The sequence below is a fragment of the Oryzias latipes genome, chromosome 23 (assembly GCF_002234675.1).
Source record: "Oryzias latipes chromosome 23, ASM223467v1".
Classification (NCBI taxonomy): domain Eukaryota; kingdom Metazoa; phylum Chordata; class Actinopteri; order Beloniformes; family Adrianichthyidae; genus Oryzias; species Oryzias latipes.
Genome location: NC_019881.2, coordinates 20,959,345 through 20,976,505, shown reverse-complemented (window position 1 = coordinate 20,976,505; position 17,161 = coordinate 20,959,345). Strand labels below are relative to the sequence as shown.

Genomic DNA, 17,161 nt, shown 5'->3' with positions numbered 1-17,161 from the left:
CAGGTCGTCTGTCATCTGGCTGCCTCGCCGCAGGAATTCAGCAGCAAACGCAGGTTCATCACGTGTCAATCATCTTTATTCAAGTACAGAGCGGTTCTGCAACACGCACCAGCTCACTGCCGGGCAACGCCACTCCTCACACACACGGCCACCATGTGGTTCATCCAAAAACATACAGAACATGTAAGTGGTTGTATGTGCAACAAAACGCCTCAAAATCACCTCTTTTACCCAAAAAAAAGATCATTTTCCACAAACGGTTCCAAATATAAAATATTAACAATATAAATAACAGTTGCAGTTTTAAATACTAAAGGTTTAGCAGCCTTAACATTTGGCTCAATTCAGGACTTTTACATTTGCGTTCATTTTTAAACATTTGAAAAAGTTTACAGACATTAAAATCTTTTTTATAACATAGAAAGAAAAAAATGATGCTAACATATATATGTATATATATATATATATATATATATATATATATATATATATATATATATATATATATATATATGTATATATATATATATATATATATATATATATATATATATATATATATATATATATATATATACATACATACATATATATATATATATATATATATATATATATATATATATATATATATATATATATATAATGTTGCCGCTTTAGTCCAAAATGACCTTATAAAGAAACATAAAGGTCTGATTTTTCTTTATTTGAATCATTAAAAAGAAAAAAAAAAATCCTTATTTGGTAAAACAAACTTTGTTTTTTTAAAATGTTCTCAATTTCTTAAAGCAAATGACCACATTTTACTTTAAAATCTGATATAATGTAAGAAAATAGCCCTTAAACACCGTATCTAACATGTAAAATGAAATATAAATTTAAGTTTGTGTAAACCAGAATCATACCACTTTAAAATGAAAGAATAAAAGAGTAAAAAAGATGAAATTCCATGTTTTCTTGTCTGCTGAGGGTTCAGTCTTCGTGTCGTGACCTTTAGGCTTTCCTGCTCTTTTAAAACCGGAACTTTTTCCTGGTATTTGTAACAAAAAGGCTCCACATAGAAAACACAAATTATTTCATTTGACCTGAGCGTTTTCGGAAATGTAAACATTTTTCTACGCAGCAATCACAAACAGATCAATGGTCCACAGGGGAATGACGCTGATAGCATCCTAATTAAAAAGGCAGTTTTACTGAAAAGAAGAGAACAGTTTACCAAACGTCAGATTCTGCCCTGCAGCCCTTGAGCCACTCATAGGTTTCCCTTCACACATTTGAGGTTTCTCTGATGAGGCCTGGGTTCAAAAACATCAATTCATCAAACTGATTCTTACTTTTATCAATTCATTACATTCGTTTTCCTTTAAATAACGAATTTTATTAAGTGTTTATTGTAAGAATTCACAATTTTACTGTTGAAATTTCAACTTTTCCTCAAGTTTATTTCTTCAGTTCTGGGAATTGGGTTTTTATGACCAAATAAAGACTATAAATGTCAAAAATAAATCAATATTTAATCACATGTGGGTTGAAATTGAACCGATTCTGGTTTTTTTTTAAGTCCTACAGAAAAGGAGACAAAAATGTAAAAGATGAGCAGAAACTCTGCAGAGGAAGGCATCTCAGCGACGTTAAGACCTTCAGGCAACCACGGAGGGAAATGTTTGTTCGTGGACGACAGTCTGCTCTCCTGGATTCACACCAACACCCAGCTGGGCCTCACGGGTCCACCTGAAAACTGCACGTGACCTTCCCCGACCTCGGCGGGCTCCTCTTCCTCCCCCGAAGCGTCATCTGTGTCCGTCTCCACCATCAGCAGAACCTGAAAAACCAGCTTTTGTCAGCGTTCAGATGAAGCGGACGGCGGCCATCGGCTGCTCTGTTGGGAGGGGTCTCAGCTCCTCGCCTGAGGCTGAAATATGTCAGAAGCAGCAGGGACTCAAATCCACCGATGTGAAAACCATACAGAGCTGAAAACTCCCATATGGTTCCTTTTATTTCAGCGACACATGGGAAAGCTATCAAGCCATTAACGGCGTTTAGGAGGAATGCGGCGATATGCAAAATAAAGAGGTGGAGTCGACTTCAGGCAAAGCAGCTCCGCCCATCTGATCCTGCAGGAACATTGTTGAGGTTTTTCATAATTTGGTTCCATTTAATAATCCAGAACATGTCGATAACTTAAGGTTTTTTTTCACTGTGAGATTAAAAAACACAAGGAAAAAAATTTAATCAAGCAGCAATTTTCAGGATTCTCCACATTTTATAAATCCACCAAGAAATTATCATTTATCTAATTTGTTTTAATATAAGAAGAAAAATGAAAGTTTCAGTGGAACTAATGTGAGGTTTTAAGTTTAAAAACATTGTTTAAAGTCATCCAAGTCCAGCAACTCTGAAGCTTCACTCACACCGGGGGTGTGATGTGCATCCAAGAATCCAGGTCCCTGATAGGACAAAGTTGAACTGGTTTAACCTCCAACGCACATTCCCAAAAACTGACGTGAACGCGATAGTTTTGAATGTGCAATGCCAAGAGCGCTGTGAACGCAGCTTAAGGCCTTTAATTAAGGCTTAACTAGACTTAAGTGTAACCCTTGTGCTATCCTATGGGGTCAAGATGACCATTGACGTGTTCTCCCTACCATGATAAAGGTGGAAAGATTTCATGTAATCCATGGACACCAGTGAAGATCACAAATCATTGAAGAAAAAAGGTTCAGAGCACTGTCTAGTGGGTCTAGATCAGTGTTTTTCAACCTTTTTTGAGCCACGGCACACTTTAACCTTGACAAAAATCCCGCGGCACACCAGCATTCAAAAAAAAAAAGGATAAAAAAAAACCAGTCTGTATTGATCCACAGTCCCTCCGTGATCTCACATGCATTTTTTTGATAATTGTGGCAGAAAAAGCTGGAAGCTGCAGCTGTTTTTTCTAATAGATGTAATAAAGGCTAAGTTTGAAGATTTAAAAACTTTTTAAATTGTGTTCGCTGTTGTTTCAAGACGTTAAGAGGAGAGACTCGTTGTGCGCCGACACGCTCACGCTGTCACTTTTAACCCAATGCATCATGGGAGATTTAGTTCAATAATCCGCCGAACCCAGAAAGACTCGCGTCTCTGAGCTTCATTGTTTTGTTCACTTGTTCCACGGTCCGACACCGGATTCTGTGGAAAACTACACCGCTAAAAACGAGCTTTAGCTGGTATTTTTCTTAGAACTGAGCGACTTTTTCGGCAGAATTCAGAACAAGGAAGTGAAAACTTTAACCACTTCTGATTGGTCAGACTGATGACATGTGATTAAGATCCCAAGAATGTTTGGTGGAGACAGTTAAAGGGGCGGAACTTTTCCTAACACAGCTGAAGCTGCGGCTAAATCGTGGTATCGTCATTCTTATCAAAATGTATTTAATAGAATCAAATAAACACAAAGAAGAAAGTATTTTACGATCTTTCATATTCCCAATTTCTTAGTGTTTTATCAGGGCCTGTAGGGATGAACAAAGAACTGAAATCCTGGAGATGAAAAATGTTGTTAAATCAGTTAATGAGGGCAATTTCCCACGGCACACTTGACCATCTCCCACTAGTGTGCCGTGGCACACTGGTTTAAAAACACTGGTCTAGATGACCCAACTCCCAATGTTAAAGTGCCTAGGATAGCACAAGAATTACAAACATGGAAGTGTCAAAACCATCTGATATCAATTTAGGATTAGCCAATTCAGATGGAAACAAAGTACAAGCATATGGTGGATTATACATAAATCCTAATTTATGAACAATTTGGCATTCAGGAGAAGATTGAAGTTGCAGTCAAACTTGCAATATTGTGGAGTAACAGGTTACAGCTAGAAAATGAAACACAGTTGTGAAGAGAAGAAGCTAAAACCACAACGCTGCTGGAAGCCTGAGCCTGTTGCCCCACCCGAACGCCGTCAGACCTTTTCAATCATGAAAACCCGTCAACAGAAGCTGTTTGACGAAGTGAAGCAGCAAAAGGATCTGAACAGGAAAAGAGTTACAGTCGCTGACATGTTTCCACCTGAAAGCTATAAAAAGACTCAGATGAGGATGGTGTTTTTGGTTCTCGTCGCATTTTTCTCATGATGGAGGACAAATATGTAGAAAATTAAGCTTAAACTTGGATTTTTGAGTGTTTTTTTAACGAACCGAGCGCATTCTCTACAGGAGATGCAGGACAGGGGAGATCTGCAGCCAATCAGGACCCAAAACAAAAATAACATGGAAAATTGTCCCAAAAATAATCCCCAAACAGTGAGACTGAGAAAGATGGACTGGCAGGAAACACTGAATACCAATTTTTATTTGTGTGATGAACCGACATGCAGATAAAAACACAAACTAAAACCCGAATTTATCCTGAAAAAGACGATTTTTTTTGTCACAGCTCAGGATTTATTGATCATTAATCTGTAAGGATTTTGTGGTGGTGGTAAAAACTGTGTTTACAGTTGAAGATTTTGAGTAAAAAAATGTTTTTATCATCGTGCTTGCCCCCCCCCCCCCCCCCATTCCTCTGCAGAGCCCCCCCCCGAATACTCTACAATGCTTTCCAGAACATTAGCAAAGGCTAAATGTCACTTTTTTCCCGCGATGAAGGCTGGATTTATGAGCGCCTGGCAGCCGACCAGCAGAGAGAAGGGAGGAGGAGGTGGAATAAACACTGGTGTAATGGATGTGTCACACACTCCAAGACTCATTCGCAGGGAATTCAGTTAGTGCAGCTCCTCCCAGCAGTGAGTAGGGGGGGGGGGGGGGTCACATGGGATTCAGTGAGGAGGTGGGGGCAGATACTCTCCACCACAGAATCAGATCTTTTGTAACAGGCCGAGCGATGCGGACTGAGAACAGCAGCTCCATTTTTTTCCGTTAGGCCTGCACAATACATCGCAAATTTAATCGTTGAGCATACTTTGAACATACTTTCATTGGTTTAAGTTGACCTTTTCTATATTTAATAAAACATTTTAAAACTTTTTTTATGGCAAACAATTGTTTGCAGTGAAGCTAGATGTTTTAGATTCCAAAAACTTTCAAGAAAAGTTGATTTTAGTAGAATTTTGGACTTTAAAATCCTGCCCTGTTCTGCTTCATCTCTGCTTTCAGAACTTTGCGACCTGTAACCATGGTAACCATAGAAGCATCAATGACTCTGCCTTCAGAACTTTGCGACCTGTAACCATGGTAACCATAGAAGCATCAATGAATCTGTCTTCAGAACTTTGTGACCTGTAACCATGGTAACCATAGAAGCATCAATGACTCTGCCTTCAGAACTTTGTGACCTGTAACCATGGTAACCATCGAAGCATCAATGACTCTGCCCTCAGAACTTTGCGACCTGTAACCATGGTAACCATAGAAGCATCAATGACTCTGCCCTCAGAACTTTGTGACCTGTAACCATGGTAACCATAGAAGCATCAATGACTCTGCCTTCAGAACTTTGTGACCTGTAACCATGGTAACCATAGAAGCATCAATGACTGCCTTCAGAACTTTGTGACTTGTAACCATGGTAACCATAGAAGCATCAATGACCCTGCCTTCAGAACTTTGTGACCTGTAACCATGGTAACCATAGAAGCATCAATGACTCTGCCTTCAGAACTTTGTGACCTGTAACCATGGTAACCATGGAAGCATCAATGACTCTGCCTTCAGAACTTTGTGACCTGTAACCATGGTAACCATAGAAGCATCAATGACTCTGCCTTCAGAACTTTGTGACTTGTAACCATGGTAACCATGGAAGCATCAATGACTCTGCCTTCAGAACTTTGTGACCTGTAACCATGGTAACCATAGAAGCATCAATGACTCTGCTTCAGAACTTTGTGACTTGTAACCATAGTAACCATAGAAGCATCAATGACTCTGCCTTCAGAACTTTGTGACCTGTAACCATGGTAACCATAGAAGCATCAATCACTCTGCCTTCAGAACTTTGTGACCTGTAACCATGGTAACCATAGAAGCATCAATCACTCTGCCTTCAGAACTTTGTGACCTGTAACCATGGTAACCATAGAAGCATCAAAGACAGACAGACGCTACAGAACTTTTTTTAGGTTTGGTTTGTTAAACTGCATAAATGCGGTTTAGAGCAACTTTAAAAAGAATTTCATTTTTTGAACTAAAGGAAGTTGAAAACCCCTCACCCGTGTCTCCTCACTGCTCCCTGGAGGCAGGGAGTCGGCCCCCATCACCGGACAGCCGCAGGCGTCATCCAGGCTCACGGTCTTGTACTTCCTCATGGTCAGGCTGTCCACCACCCAGAACATGATGGACTGAAGAAAGAGCCAAACAGACGAGTCAGCGCCTGCAGGAGAGGAGGAGCAACTCCACCTGCGGGTTGAAACTCACGTTCACGATGAAGGGCACGATGAGCATGACCAGCGCCAGCTCCAACTGAGGGTTAGCGATGTAGCTCAGCAGCACCTCCTGCAGCTGAAGAGTGAAAGCAACCAGGTCATTTAGAAAAATAAAATCCTTTTGGCTATCTCCTCTTTTAATTTAGGTGAAACATTCACACAGAACAATAGAAACATGTATTTTTATCTAATTTACAAGCCTTTTTCTAGATTAGACAGTAAAGTCGCTAAAAATGCCAGAAGTCATTACCAGATATAAAGACCCGCTCCAATAAAAAAATAATGTTTTCAGTGTTTTTAACTTGTTCTTGTTATGATAGAGGACGGATATGCACAGAACATTAATCTTCGAACTGCATTTCTGAGTATTTCCTCATTCAAATCTTTGGGCATCGCAGTGCTTTGACAGTTCATACATCTGACCTTTGGCAAAGACGACACATCAGGTCAACCAATCAGGGACTCAGTGGGTGGAGTCCAAAACCACTACAGAGGAGAAGCTGATCGTTAATGTTTGTTCTCCTCCTGAACTTCATTTCTTCCTTATTTACATCGCGACAATAAAAAGCATTTCCTTGTGCGGTACAGCAAGTCATCAAACTGGGTCACAGACGGGGAAGTAAGCGTCCTGAAAGCGTCTGTCAGTCAGGTGCAGCTTCTGCCGTAGACGGTGAAGCTGAAACACTTAACCCTTGTGCTATCCAATGGGGTCAAGATGACCATTGACGTGTTCTCCCTACCATGACAAAGGTGGATAAAGGTGGAAAGGTTTCATGTAATCCATGGACACCAGTGAAGATCACAAATCATTGAAGAAAAAAGTTCAGCCACTGTCTAGTGGGTCTAGATGACCCAACTCCCAATGTAAAGGGCCTAGGCCTATTTCTGCGGAGAAAAATAGCTTTAGTGTCTATTTGAAATGTAACCATGAACATTTTAAACCTTTTTGTCTCTTTGTTCTGCTAAAAACTCTTTCACAACCAGCTCAAACTAGATTTCGTCTCTGACGTTAAATTAAAAATTGATTGTGACTCAAATCATGAAATCATCCATTTTCAAAACAAATATTTCCAAAATGTCTTCCGGAAAAACACAGGTCCGCATTTCTTTCTGTTGAGAGGCGAATTTCTGTGGTTTGTTTTATTCACAATGTGAAAAAAATATCTAATTGTGTTTTAAGCGGTTGTGAAAACTGTAGATGGGAAAACAACCACCCTTAAGGCTGACATTGGGTGGTATTTTTGGGAGTGTCCCACCGGGTTGATTTGCTGCTGCCCTTGTGACCCGGCTCCGGATAAGCAGGAGAAGATGGATGGATGTTTTAAAACGAAAAAAAAACTCCTGGTATGCAAGGTTTGACCATGTTCAAACCTTCAAACCATGTTCAAACAGACCATGTTTCACTTTTTCAATTACCAAAGTAAAATTAACTAAAAAACTGCCAAAATCTGAGAAGCAAAATGTATTTTTCAAAAAGTCAAATAGACTTTGTAAAGAAAAGACTTATTAAAACAAAGGAAATCGGGTCTCCGAGCAATAAAAAGAGTAAACAAATAAATCGCTCGTTGCCATGGAAATGTCAAAACTCAACACAGCGTTGGTTTTTCTTCGCCTCAGTGTTTGCACAAAGATCAATCCATTTCAAAGAACACATTTTCTTTGAAGTCTTTTCTTTCATTCTAAAAGTGAAAAAGAAGGAACAAAAATCCAGAGAACAAGGTTGTGAGTTTCCATCAACGAGTTTGCCGTTTTGGTCACCAATGTCTTATACAGTAAACCCTTGTTTTCCAAAAAGAACCCGTGATGGGCAAAATCCGTTAAGTAGAAACCTCTATTTTTTTACAATTATTATACAATTAAATACTCTATTATACATTGAAAAGAAAGAACAAACCATTTTACAGGCTCAAGCATTTGGTTCACAAATCAAAGTACTTTAGAAACGCTTTTTCAACAAATAACTTCTGTACTGTACTGTCAAATAATAATTTTAACCGCGACCCGAGTAATTGGAAAAAACGGGAGAAATGCAGAACACAATGCACGATGCAAATCCGTGAAGTAGCGAAACCGTGAAAAGTAAAACGTGTTATAGCGAGGGATCACTGTATTACAGTAAAAACAGGGCTAATTCCATCAAGATTAGCTTTTGCCTTAGTCCCAACTGCCCTTACGGGTGGGCACGGGCCGCCCGCGGGTGGAAAATGGGCAAAACTTTATGGGACCCGCAGGTTGAAGTGAACACTTGGACAACAAGTAAGGTTGAAGTAGGTGAGTTGCAGGCGTAGATTCTGCTACCTGATACGACCCCCCCAAATCCTGCCCACTGTGCAAGAATCCCAGTAGTGCTGGTCACATGTTAGGTGCGTGCTCCTTGTGTGCGGCATTTGTGCACAGACTCATTTTTGTGCTATTGATGGCGTGTCGAAAGTTAAACCAGCTGAACTTTGACCAATCAGGGACTGGGATTTGGTAGTGACGTGTGGATGGCGTCCTTTTCAAGTAATTATTGCTGTTCGTGTCCGGCTGGAATTCTATGACACCAAGTCTTTCATTTATCGGAATAGAGCTGTGAAAGAAAAAGCCTGGAGCGAGATTCACCAGATTTGTACCGCATCAATATTTCCCATCCAAGACTCTTCCAACTGTGAGTTTGTGCCCTTGTGTCGGGTAGCAACAGTCGAGTGGGAACACCATGTGCTAATAGTGCGCTCTAGAACTCCGTACGTCTTTGCACGCGCATCACAGCCTTAAATATACTTCACAATACACTTGCAACACACACACAGCAATGGTCAGTTCCATTCTCATGATGCTCCTAACAGGGGCCTTCGTGCCTCAAGGGAACGGCAAGACACACCTCCACTCCCTCCTCTCTCTATGATCCTACCAGCCAACTCAAAAACCCACAACACCTGTACAGGTGCTAAGGCCTTACAGCCACGTCCTATCAACTTACAGGCATCCACTTCTGAAAAGTGCTCACACGTTTACTCTTTCACCTATTCTCACCTGGGACCATCCTGGGATGAGCAGCACCAGGGTGACCACACCTTTTTCCAGCACCATGATGAGCAGGTAGATGCCACACTGAGCGAGCCACGGCGCAGCCTGGGGAGGGTCACCTGTGGGGGACAACAAGGTGGGGAAATATTTAAACCAATAAATCTTGATGACATTTTAAGAAACAAGCAAACACACTCCAAGTCTCTGAATGATTTCACCATCTGTTGGCTTTGTTTGGGTTACATTTCTTTTAATCACACAGAAAAGTCAAGAACAAAACAAAAAGGGAGGGAAGCCACGGCGAATCTTTTCCAGACCCGGCTGCAGCTGGAGATTTTGGGTTTCTTCCAATGTGTCTTAAAGGAACAACAGCTCCCTCTAGTGGCAGACATCACATCTACATCTCATCATTTTTCTGGTCTGGGAAAAGGTTTTTGTTCAAAAGCTTCTCACCATATTCTCCAAACCTCAGCAGGGTCCACTGCTTGACCTCCACCAGATTTGACACCAACTTGACAGCCAGCCAGATGACCAGCATGCCCAGACAGGCGTCCAGCACAAAATTGATCAGGTACCTACAGCGAATGAAGATATTTAGTTGACCTGAGATGCTGCTGCATATCTCACACTAAATGCATAGAACTCACAGCGAGCAGGGGTCCTCTTTGGTGAGTGTGGACAGGAAAACATTGGCAAAGTGGATGAACAAAGCGCCGATGGCTTGTTTGGACGTATCAAAAAGCCTGGAAAAGATAAAACTTCAGATTATTCTTTGTTTGTTTGTTTGTTGTACATTTTTGAAAGAAAAAGAAGAAGCCATTTCCTGACCAGATCCTCCACGGTCTCCTGATCCCCAAAGGCTCCCGAAAGCGCTTCACTGCAAACACAAGTCCACACAGTTAAATGGATGGCGGCAGTTAGCAGGGAGAAGCAGTGACACGACATAGTTTGACCTCAAATTAAACCTCATCTATCAGCAGAGCAGCAGGGCAGAGAGGACAAATAAAAACTCGCCAACACGTCGTCCTGGTTTCATTCTGCCACAACACCTCCATTATGTCCCAAAGACTTAGCTTCAACAGGCGCCCACTGTTCCCGAATCCCCGGATCTCACAAGGACGGGGAATGTGACTTGACATGTGAAAACATGATGAGACCTCCTGCTGACGTTTGCACACATAAAAGAAGCTTTCAAAGGAGGATGGGATTTCAAAATACTTTGATTATCGCTGGAAAAAGCAAAATGCACCTTTCTTTTAGTCTAAAGAACTTATTGTCATGGTGACCTTCATACCATTCACCCTTTGAATCCACAACAGAAACTGTGAGACTGAAGATTTAAAGACTTTTGTTTGACATGTTGGAGGTCTATTATAGAGAAAATTAAGTTCAAAATTGCATTTCTGACTATTTCTTGTTAATCAAGAGCTGATTCAAAAAAATTGTAAAAAAAGATTGTATTTGTGACGTAAAAACATAAGCTGGGCGGGGCCACAAGCTCCCTTCTCCACCCCCTTCTGATGCATCCACCTGTAGACCAATAGATCCATCCGTCTGCCAGTTTTGCTCGCCGTTTCTGTTCCACTAGGAATGTGAGGGGCTGTAAGCTAGAAGGAGAGGATGTAAACAGAAAACTCTCAGCAACAGGGAGGGGAAAGAGGGAAACTACAAATCAGAGGTGAATTTCCATTGAACTATGTTCTAAAAAACACAACATTTTTGTTTTATTTTGCTTTTGGCCCAAAACTGCATCGTCTTGGTTAAAAGACCACTGGGGAAATAGATCAAACGATGATCGGAGTGAGTCTTTAAGACTTTTACCTCTGAAAAACAAATCTCCACTTCTAATCAGGTCTAACACTGCCAAGGTTCTCATAAATTATTTATTCCACATAAAACTATTCAAGCTTAAAAGCTGAACACGCCATGTAATTATTGTTACCATGGCAACAATAGAGATACAGTGGTACCTGGCTAATACTTAGTTCACTTTTTGTGGTCTCACTGTTTTGCAGATTTTGTTTGTGAAATTTTGAATGATTTTTTTATTTGACTTATTCCTTTATTTTTCACAGTGCATTGTGTTCTGCGTCCTGATTGGCTGCAGACCTTGTCAATCAAAGGGAACTGTAAGACACATCTGCGCTCCACTTAAGATGCATATGACCCTCTATGACCCTCTATGACCCTCTATGACCCTCCACGGACCCAGACAAACCAAACACCTGAAGCACCTGTACGGGTCGACGCCCATTACGTAAGTAAAGCTTAAAATGGAGCAAGAGTTTAGAATCATCTGCATACAAACTGAACGGTAACCCAGCTTCCAAAGCAGCTAAACGGCTATAAATAATGAACCTCCTGCCACCGTGCTTTTCAATATGTTGTAAGAAATTTATTTTTCATTTAAAAGTAATCTTTAAATTCAAAGCCTTGTTGCATAAATCCTTTTTCAAACGTGTTTTTGTAGCTTCCTGGCTTCATTTTCCTCTCAGTGTTTTCCTTAAGTAGGACACACAAGCAAACTGAAATGGCGCCTTCAACATGTGAAATCTGGCGTGATCCATACATGTCCAGCCAGCGGCTGAACTCCTCCAATGCAGTTGAAGGAATAAAACATCTGCCTGAACCAATCTGCTCTGCCGCGGTGATAACTTTAGAACTCTGAATGCTCCACGTCACAGATGAAGCAGATTAATGGAGCTCTGTCCAACAATGACACCTAATTGCACCCTGAGAACCGAACGGGGGGGGTTATTGATTCTTTCACCAATAAGTAACTGAGGGTAGATTAGGCTGCATTGCTGTCTCTCCTCTTTAAGGCCCTGCAGCACATTAGTGCTCTGAAGATCCTCTGAGAGTGAACCCAGCTGATTGATTCGGTGATGAAATCACCATCATTGCAATGACCTTTAACACTGCTTTCAAACAGCTCTGTGGTGCCGCAGGAAACTGGTAACAACGGCAGGACAGTGAACCTAACACTGAAGATGTGGTCGACGTTCTCCAGGTTAGCTGACACGCAATCCCCGATATTCATGGAGTCGGGAGCCGTTGTTAAACCTGATTAAATCCACACCGTGAAGGGATCAGCTTTAGCAAAACAAAGCAGACAATAACCTCTTAAAGCCCAAAATACAAACATATACCAAGTGTCAGGAGGTCTGACAATCCCTATCGTTTCTAGAGATTATTCGGATATTACACATTTTTGTAATTTTGTAATAATGTAAATAGGATAATTTTAGCCTCAGTGTGGCTAAATAAATGTAAAATTGAGTATGTCTCAATGATACCCTTTTATCCTCCCACTATGCATAATGGGGGTGTCCTTTTTCACAGAAAAAACTCTTGTCGGAGAAAATTGTTCTGACCAAAAATCCTCCATCCATCTTCCAAACCCGCTTAATCCCTTTTGGGGGCACAGGGCTGCTGGAGCCTATCCCAGCTGCCATTGTGCAAAGGCGGGTTTCACCCGCGACAGGTTGTCAGTTTATCACAGCAAAAATCAGAAAACCAAATATGTTTAAAAATGTTCAATAAGATTCTTATTTTTTGAATTAAACACTACATCCATTTCTAATACAGTTAAAAAATCGAGAAATTATTTGAAATTTGTTTGATCTGAAAGTGAAAATGCCTATAGAGTCTGTGGAAAAATGACAAGAAATGCAGATTTTTAAAAAATGATAATTTAATTGTTTTTGTTTTAACTTAATAATTATTTAAAAAAAAGAGAGCTAACACATTGAACATCTGTATTAGTCATTCTGATTACCTGCTATTCAGTAAGGCCTTGGCCACACCGGTACATTTTTCATTCCAATGCTCCATTTGGGCCACAGTTGCAGTAGTTTGTCTGAGTTTAGTTTAGTTTAAGGTTATGTTGAAATAAACAATCTTTGTTTGGAGAGGGGGACACATTGAGCAATAGTCCCTTCACTCTGATCAATAACTCAACTGGTCAGGGTAAAAAAACACAAAAAATTAGGTTACCTGACGAAGAATTCTAAACAGACTTTGACTTTGTCCAAATTATCCTCACTGCTCACCTAAAAGACTATCCAGTCCCCTGAATTTTAACACAATTTAGACACATATTCACCACTATTTCTTTAAATGGTGAATATGACATCACCCACCAGCCGAACAAAAACCTAATAAATACGAACATTTTATATTATCTATTTATGAACTCAATGAAATCTTGAATGACTTAAAAAAATAAATGTACATCCATTTTTTCCGATGACAAATCTTTTAAACACAATGCATTGTGGTCTATATTTACCAATCTACAACGTGGGCAGTAATACACACTAGTTTTTCTGAGAGGCTTCCAGGGACTGGATTTTGGATTCAGACCATTGACTGTAAATGGGAACTGGACTGAGCTGCCCCTCCCCCCTGGTGTTTTTGACTCCAAGAAGCCAAAATCCCATCCACTACTGCTTTTTTGCCGGCGTTTAGCGCTCAGCACAAGAAACACGTCCCTCACATACAGTTATTTATAAAAACAAACACTGTACATCATATACATCTGCTAAATTATGTAAACTCAGCTCATATAGTACAAGTGATTGAACCGACATACAGAGAGACAGCAGTACCGTCTGACTGCATAGGTATTGCGCAATCCAAGGTGAGGCTCAGCGGGCTGGTGCCTCATCGCACGTCACTTCTTAGTATCTGAATGGCAAATGCGGAAATTCAGCGATTTTGAAAAGAAAAAACACCCCAAAATGGTCAATTTAAATGGAAAATGACTGCAAAGCACAAATTACTGATTAAATGTAATAATTGAATTTATTTTTTCTCTTTTCTTCCCACAATGACAGGTTAGGCACAGCGTCAGCTGCCTCTCCTGACTGCACGTCACTGATATTTGCCAATGTAGTGAACATTGATGCACACTGGTTTCACGTACAGACTTCTGGGGGATTTCTAGGGCACTCGAGTTGAAATTATTTGCAAAATGGCGATTGCCCTATATAGTGTTGTAAGTACTGCCACAGACTGGTGACCTGTCTGTCAGGACCTTCACCCACGTAGGCTCCAGCAGCCCCGTGACCCCGAAAGGCACAAAAACGGGTTTAGAAGATAAATAATATTCCAAATACATAGTACTAGCAACTAAATAACTAATTCACAGCTATGTTTTTGTTTTAAATGTCCATATTTTGCTACCGAACGCTTATACAGATGTGTACTTTAATTTAAAATTAATATATTTGCTAATAATGTCAGAATTTGGCCATTGGGTACTGACTTGAGTTTTTATTTAATTATTTATTTATTTATTTTATTTTTTTATTTATTCATTTTAGTCAAAGCGGCGTAAATCTGGACCGGTTAAGCCTTCCATACATTGCGGACTTTACTCACACATCAGAGTGCTGAAGGCGACGACGGCCAGCAGTCCCTGGATCAGAACCCCGAACCTGTCCGTCAGAGCTCCGTTATCGCAGCCGTGAGGACCGGCGTCGTCAATGTCGGACATGTTCGTGACCTCCAAAGGAGAACTGTCCAGAACCCGTCTGGCCAAGAAAAGTCCGCTGTATCCCACCCCCATCATTTCCATGATGTTGACACAAAAACCGGGAATAAGAAGAGCACTTCTTCTTCTTCTTCTTTGCCTCGTGCTTCCGCTAAATGTCCAAATCCCGACGTCGTTAAAAGGTGTTTCTGGCTGCTACATCTCGTGATTCCTCGGTGGAGGAAAGGGTCGATCATCGGACTCGCATCAAAAATCCACGTCCACTGAAGAAACAAAAACAAGGAGCTCCACTTCCGATGACTGGATTTACAAAATAAAAGAACTAACTGACACAACCACTAAAGGCTGGCATTTTCTTACAAAATGTAATCGATTTAATCTATTAAAAATATGAAGCTTAGTTTCGGGGGAAAAATGAAGAACTAAATGAAAAAATGTTTTTTAAATATGTAACGTTGGACTGAATTTATTTATTTTACTAAAAGCTGTTTAACAGAAAATGCAGATAATTACACTGCAGTCGTTACTATTGAATACAGTGACGTGAATATTTTTCCTCTTCTAAAAAAGGCGCAGAAACACGATATGCCCGCACTTTCTCATGATTCTCATGTTGGACAGCTTTATTTTGAAAAGTCCCAACACCTGACACCTTGTTATTGTCCTGTCAATCGAGTCTGTCAATCACAGTGATTCTCTGACGAGGAATGAAGTCCTTTTTTTTCAAATTTAAAATATTTTTGGAGTTGCTGCCTCTGTGGGAGAGGCGAAGAAGGAATCCGTCAATAAACATGTTATGGATTATTATAGAGTATTATAAACGAATCAGGTTTCTAGTGCCTTGTTGTCATACATACCCTAATTTATTATTTTAACAATCTTGAACATCTTTGTCTTTGCAGATTAATGACTTTAGTTTTTAATAATTAACCCAAAACACATTGTTCATCAGAGCGGATGAATATTAACTTCCTACAAAATGACCAAAACTAAACGTTAGACATTCTTCATGATCATTGATCTTTGCACAGAGCTGTCCTCGTTTTTTTAATGTCTTTTTTGTACTAGTAATTTAAAATCCAAAAGAAGCCGCTGTAACCACCCACCATAGACCGAGATGACCGTCCTCCCTTTAGGAGAAGCTGCGAGCTCGCGCTCGGTTCACACGTGACATGCGCACGCGGTTAATCTTGTTCCCTGCGCGCTCCAAAAGGCAGATTAATGGAACACGGCGCGCGCCGCAGCCATCTGTTCCTCGTGAGGCTGTGGTGCGGCACGCGCGCCTCGATCCGGTTCTTTTTCCACGAACGACACAACAGTGCAACTACGGAATTGCATAAAAGTTTTAAAAAAATAAAAAAATAAAGCCCCAAATTGCTGCTTGAAGGTCTTAGTTTTTCAGACTTTAATTTGAGTCCCACTAAAATTTTCGAACAAGATACTCATGTGAAAGAAGTTGTTAGTGTTTCTTAAAAGTTAGGAAAAATGTCTGTCACAAAACAACTTTGGTAAGTCAAAAGTACAAAACAGTGGAAGTGTTTAAACATCGTGGATGGTGCGTCACACTCAGTCAGTGGTTTTTTGATCACATTTGTTTTGAAAGACGAGAATCTAATATATTACTGTTATTGGCATCACTGCAAAATTGAACTAAAAACCTCCTGAATGCATGAATTTCAATCACGTAAAAACTACAAATCCCAGAGCCCGGCTGCTTCACATTTGAAAAGCCCCAAATCTCCTCCAAAATGAGTTAATTTAGAAGTGTGTGGGTTATATTCAGGTTTTAAAAAAGCCATCTATTTGCATTGCTTGTAGCCAGGAGGTTAAGAAAAATATACTTTCTAAGTTTTTTACAGCCTTGAAAATCACTATAAGAGAGAATGTCTGTTATTTTTTGCTGAATGGAGGATATCTTTATAGAACTCTTCCTTTCATTCTTCCATCCAAGCTTTTCCATCCACATAATCAGATATTATGAAGCTTCCTAAAATTATTTTTCTACTTTCTAAATTCCAATTTGACTCTTTGCTGTGAGAGTTAACCAAATAACTCTCACATGGAACTTTTTTTTTGTCTTGTCCTGACTTTTGCAAAATATCTTATTCCAATTCTAAAAAAGCAACCTCGGCTCCTGTGCAGAACGAGTCAATGTTTTTGTACAAACAAAGCTCACTGTTCCAAAGGTCAATGACAAACTTCTATACGCTTGAAGAGGAACTCGCCTTAATTTCCTCATGACCTGTAAACACTCTCC

The 17,161-nt window shown here is 40.2% G+C and overlaps 1 protein-coding gene across 1 annotated transcript; it reads right to left on the bottom strand.

Moving 5' to 3' along the window:
- Positions 1-740: 740 nt before the first annotated feature.
- Positions 741-15,191, bottom strand: LOC101172298 (store-operated calcium entry regulator STIMATE). Its single transcript, XM_004083222.4, has 8 exons — positions 14,793-15,191; positions 10,236-10,284; positions 10,055-10,150; positions 9,861-9,982; positions 9,414-9,526; positions 6,394-6,477; positions 6,189-6,317; positions 741-1,822 (listed from the first exon to the last, which is right to left on the bottom strand). Exons 1-8 carry the CDS (start codon positions 14,986-14,988, stop codon positions 1,697-1,699), a joined length of 915 nt encoding a protein of 304 aa, XP_004083270.1. The 5' UTR covers positions 14,989-15,191; the 3' UTR covers positions 741-1,696.
- Between the last annotated feature and the right edge of the window lie 1,970 nt (positions 15,192-17,161).

Excerpts from the sequence above, each read along its gene's own strand:
- LOC101172298 (XM_004083222.4), bottom strand. The coding sequence starts at position 14,988 with ATGGAAATGATGGGGGTGGGATACAGCGGACTTTTCTTGGCCAGACGG. Across the intron at positions 10,151-10,235 it reads AGGAGACCGTGGAGGATCTG|GCTTTTTGATACGTCCAAAC; the intron begins GTCAGGAAATGG and ends TATCTTTTCCAG. Across the intron at positions 9,527-9,860 it reads GCTGAGGTTTGGAGAATATG|GTGACCCTCCCCAGGCTGCG; the intron begins GTGAGAAGCTTT and ends TGTCCCCCACAG.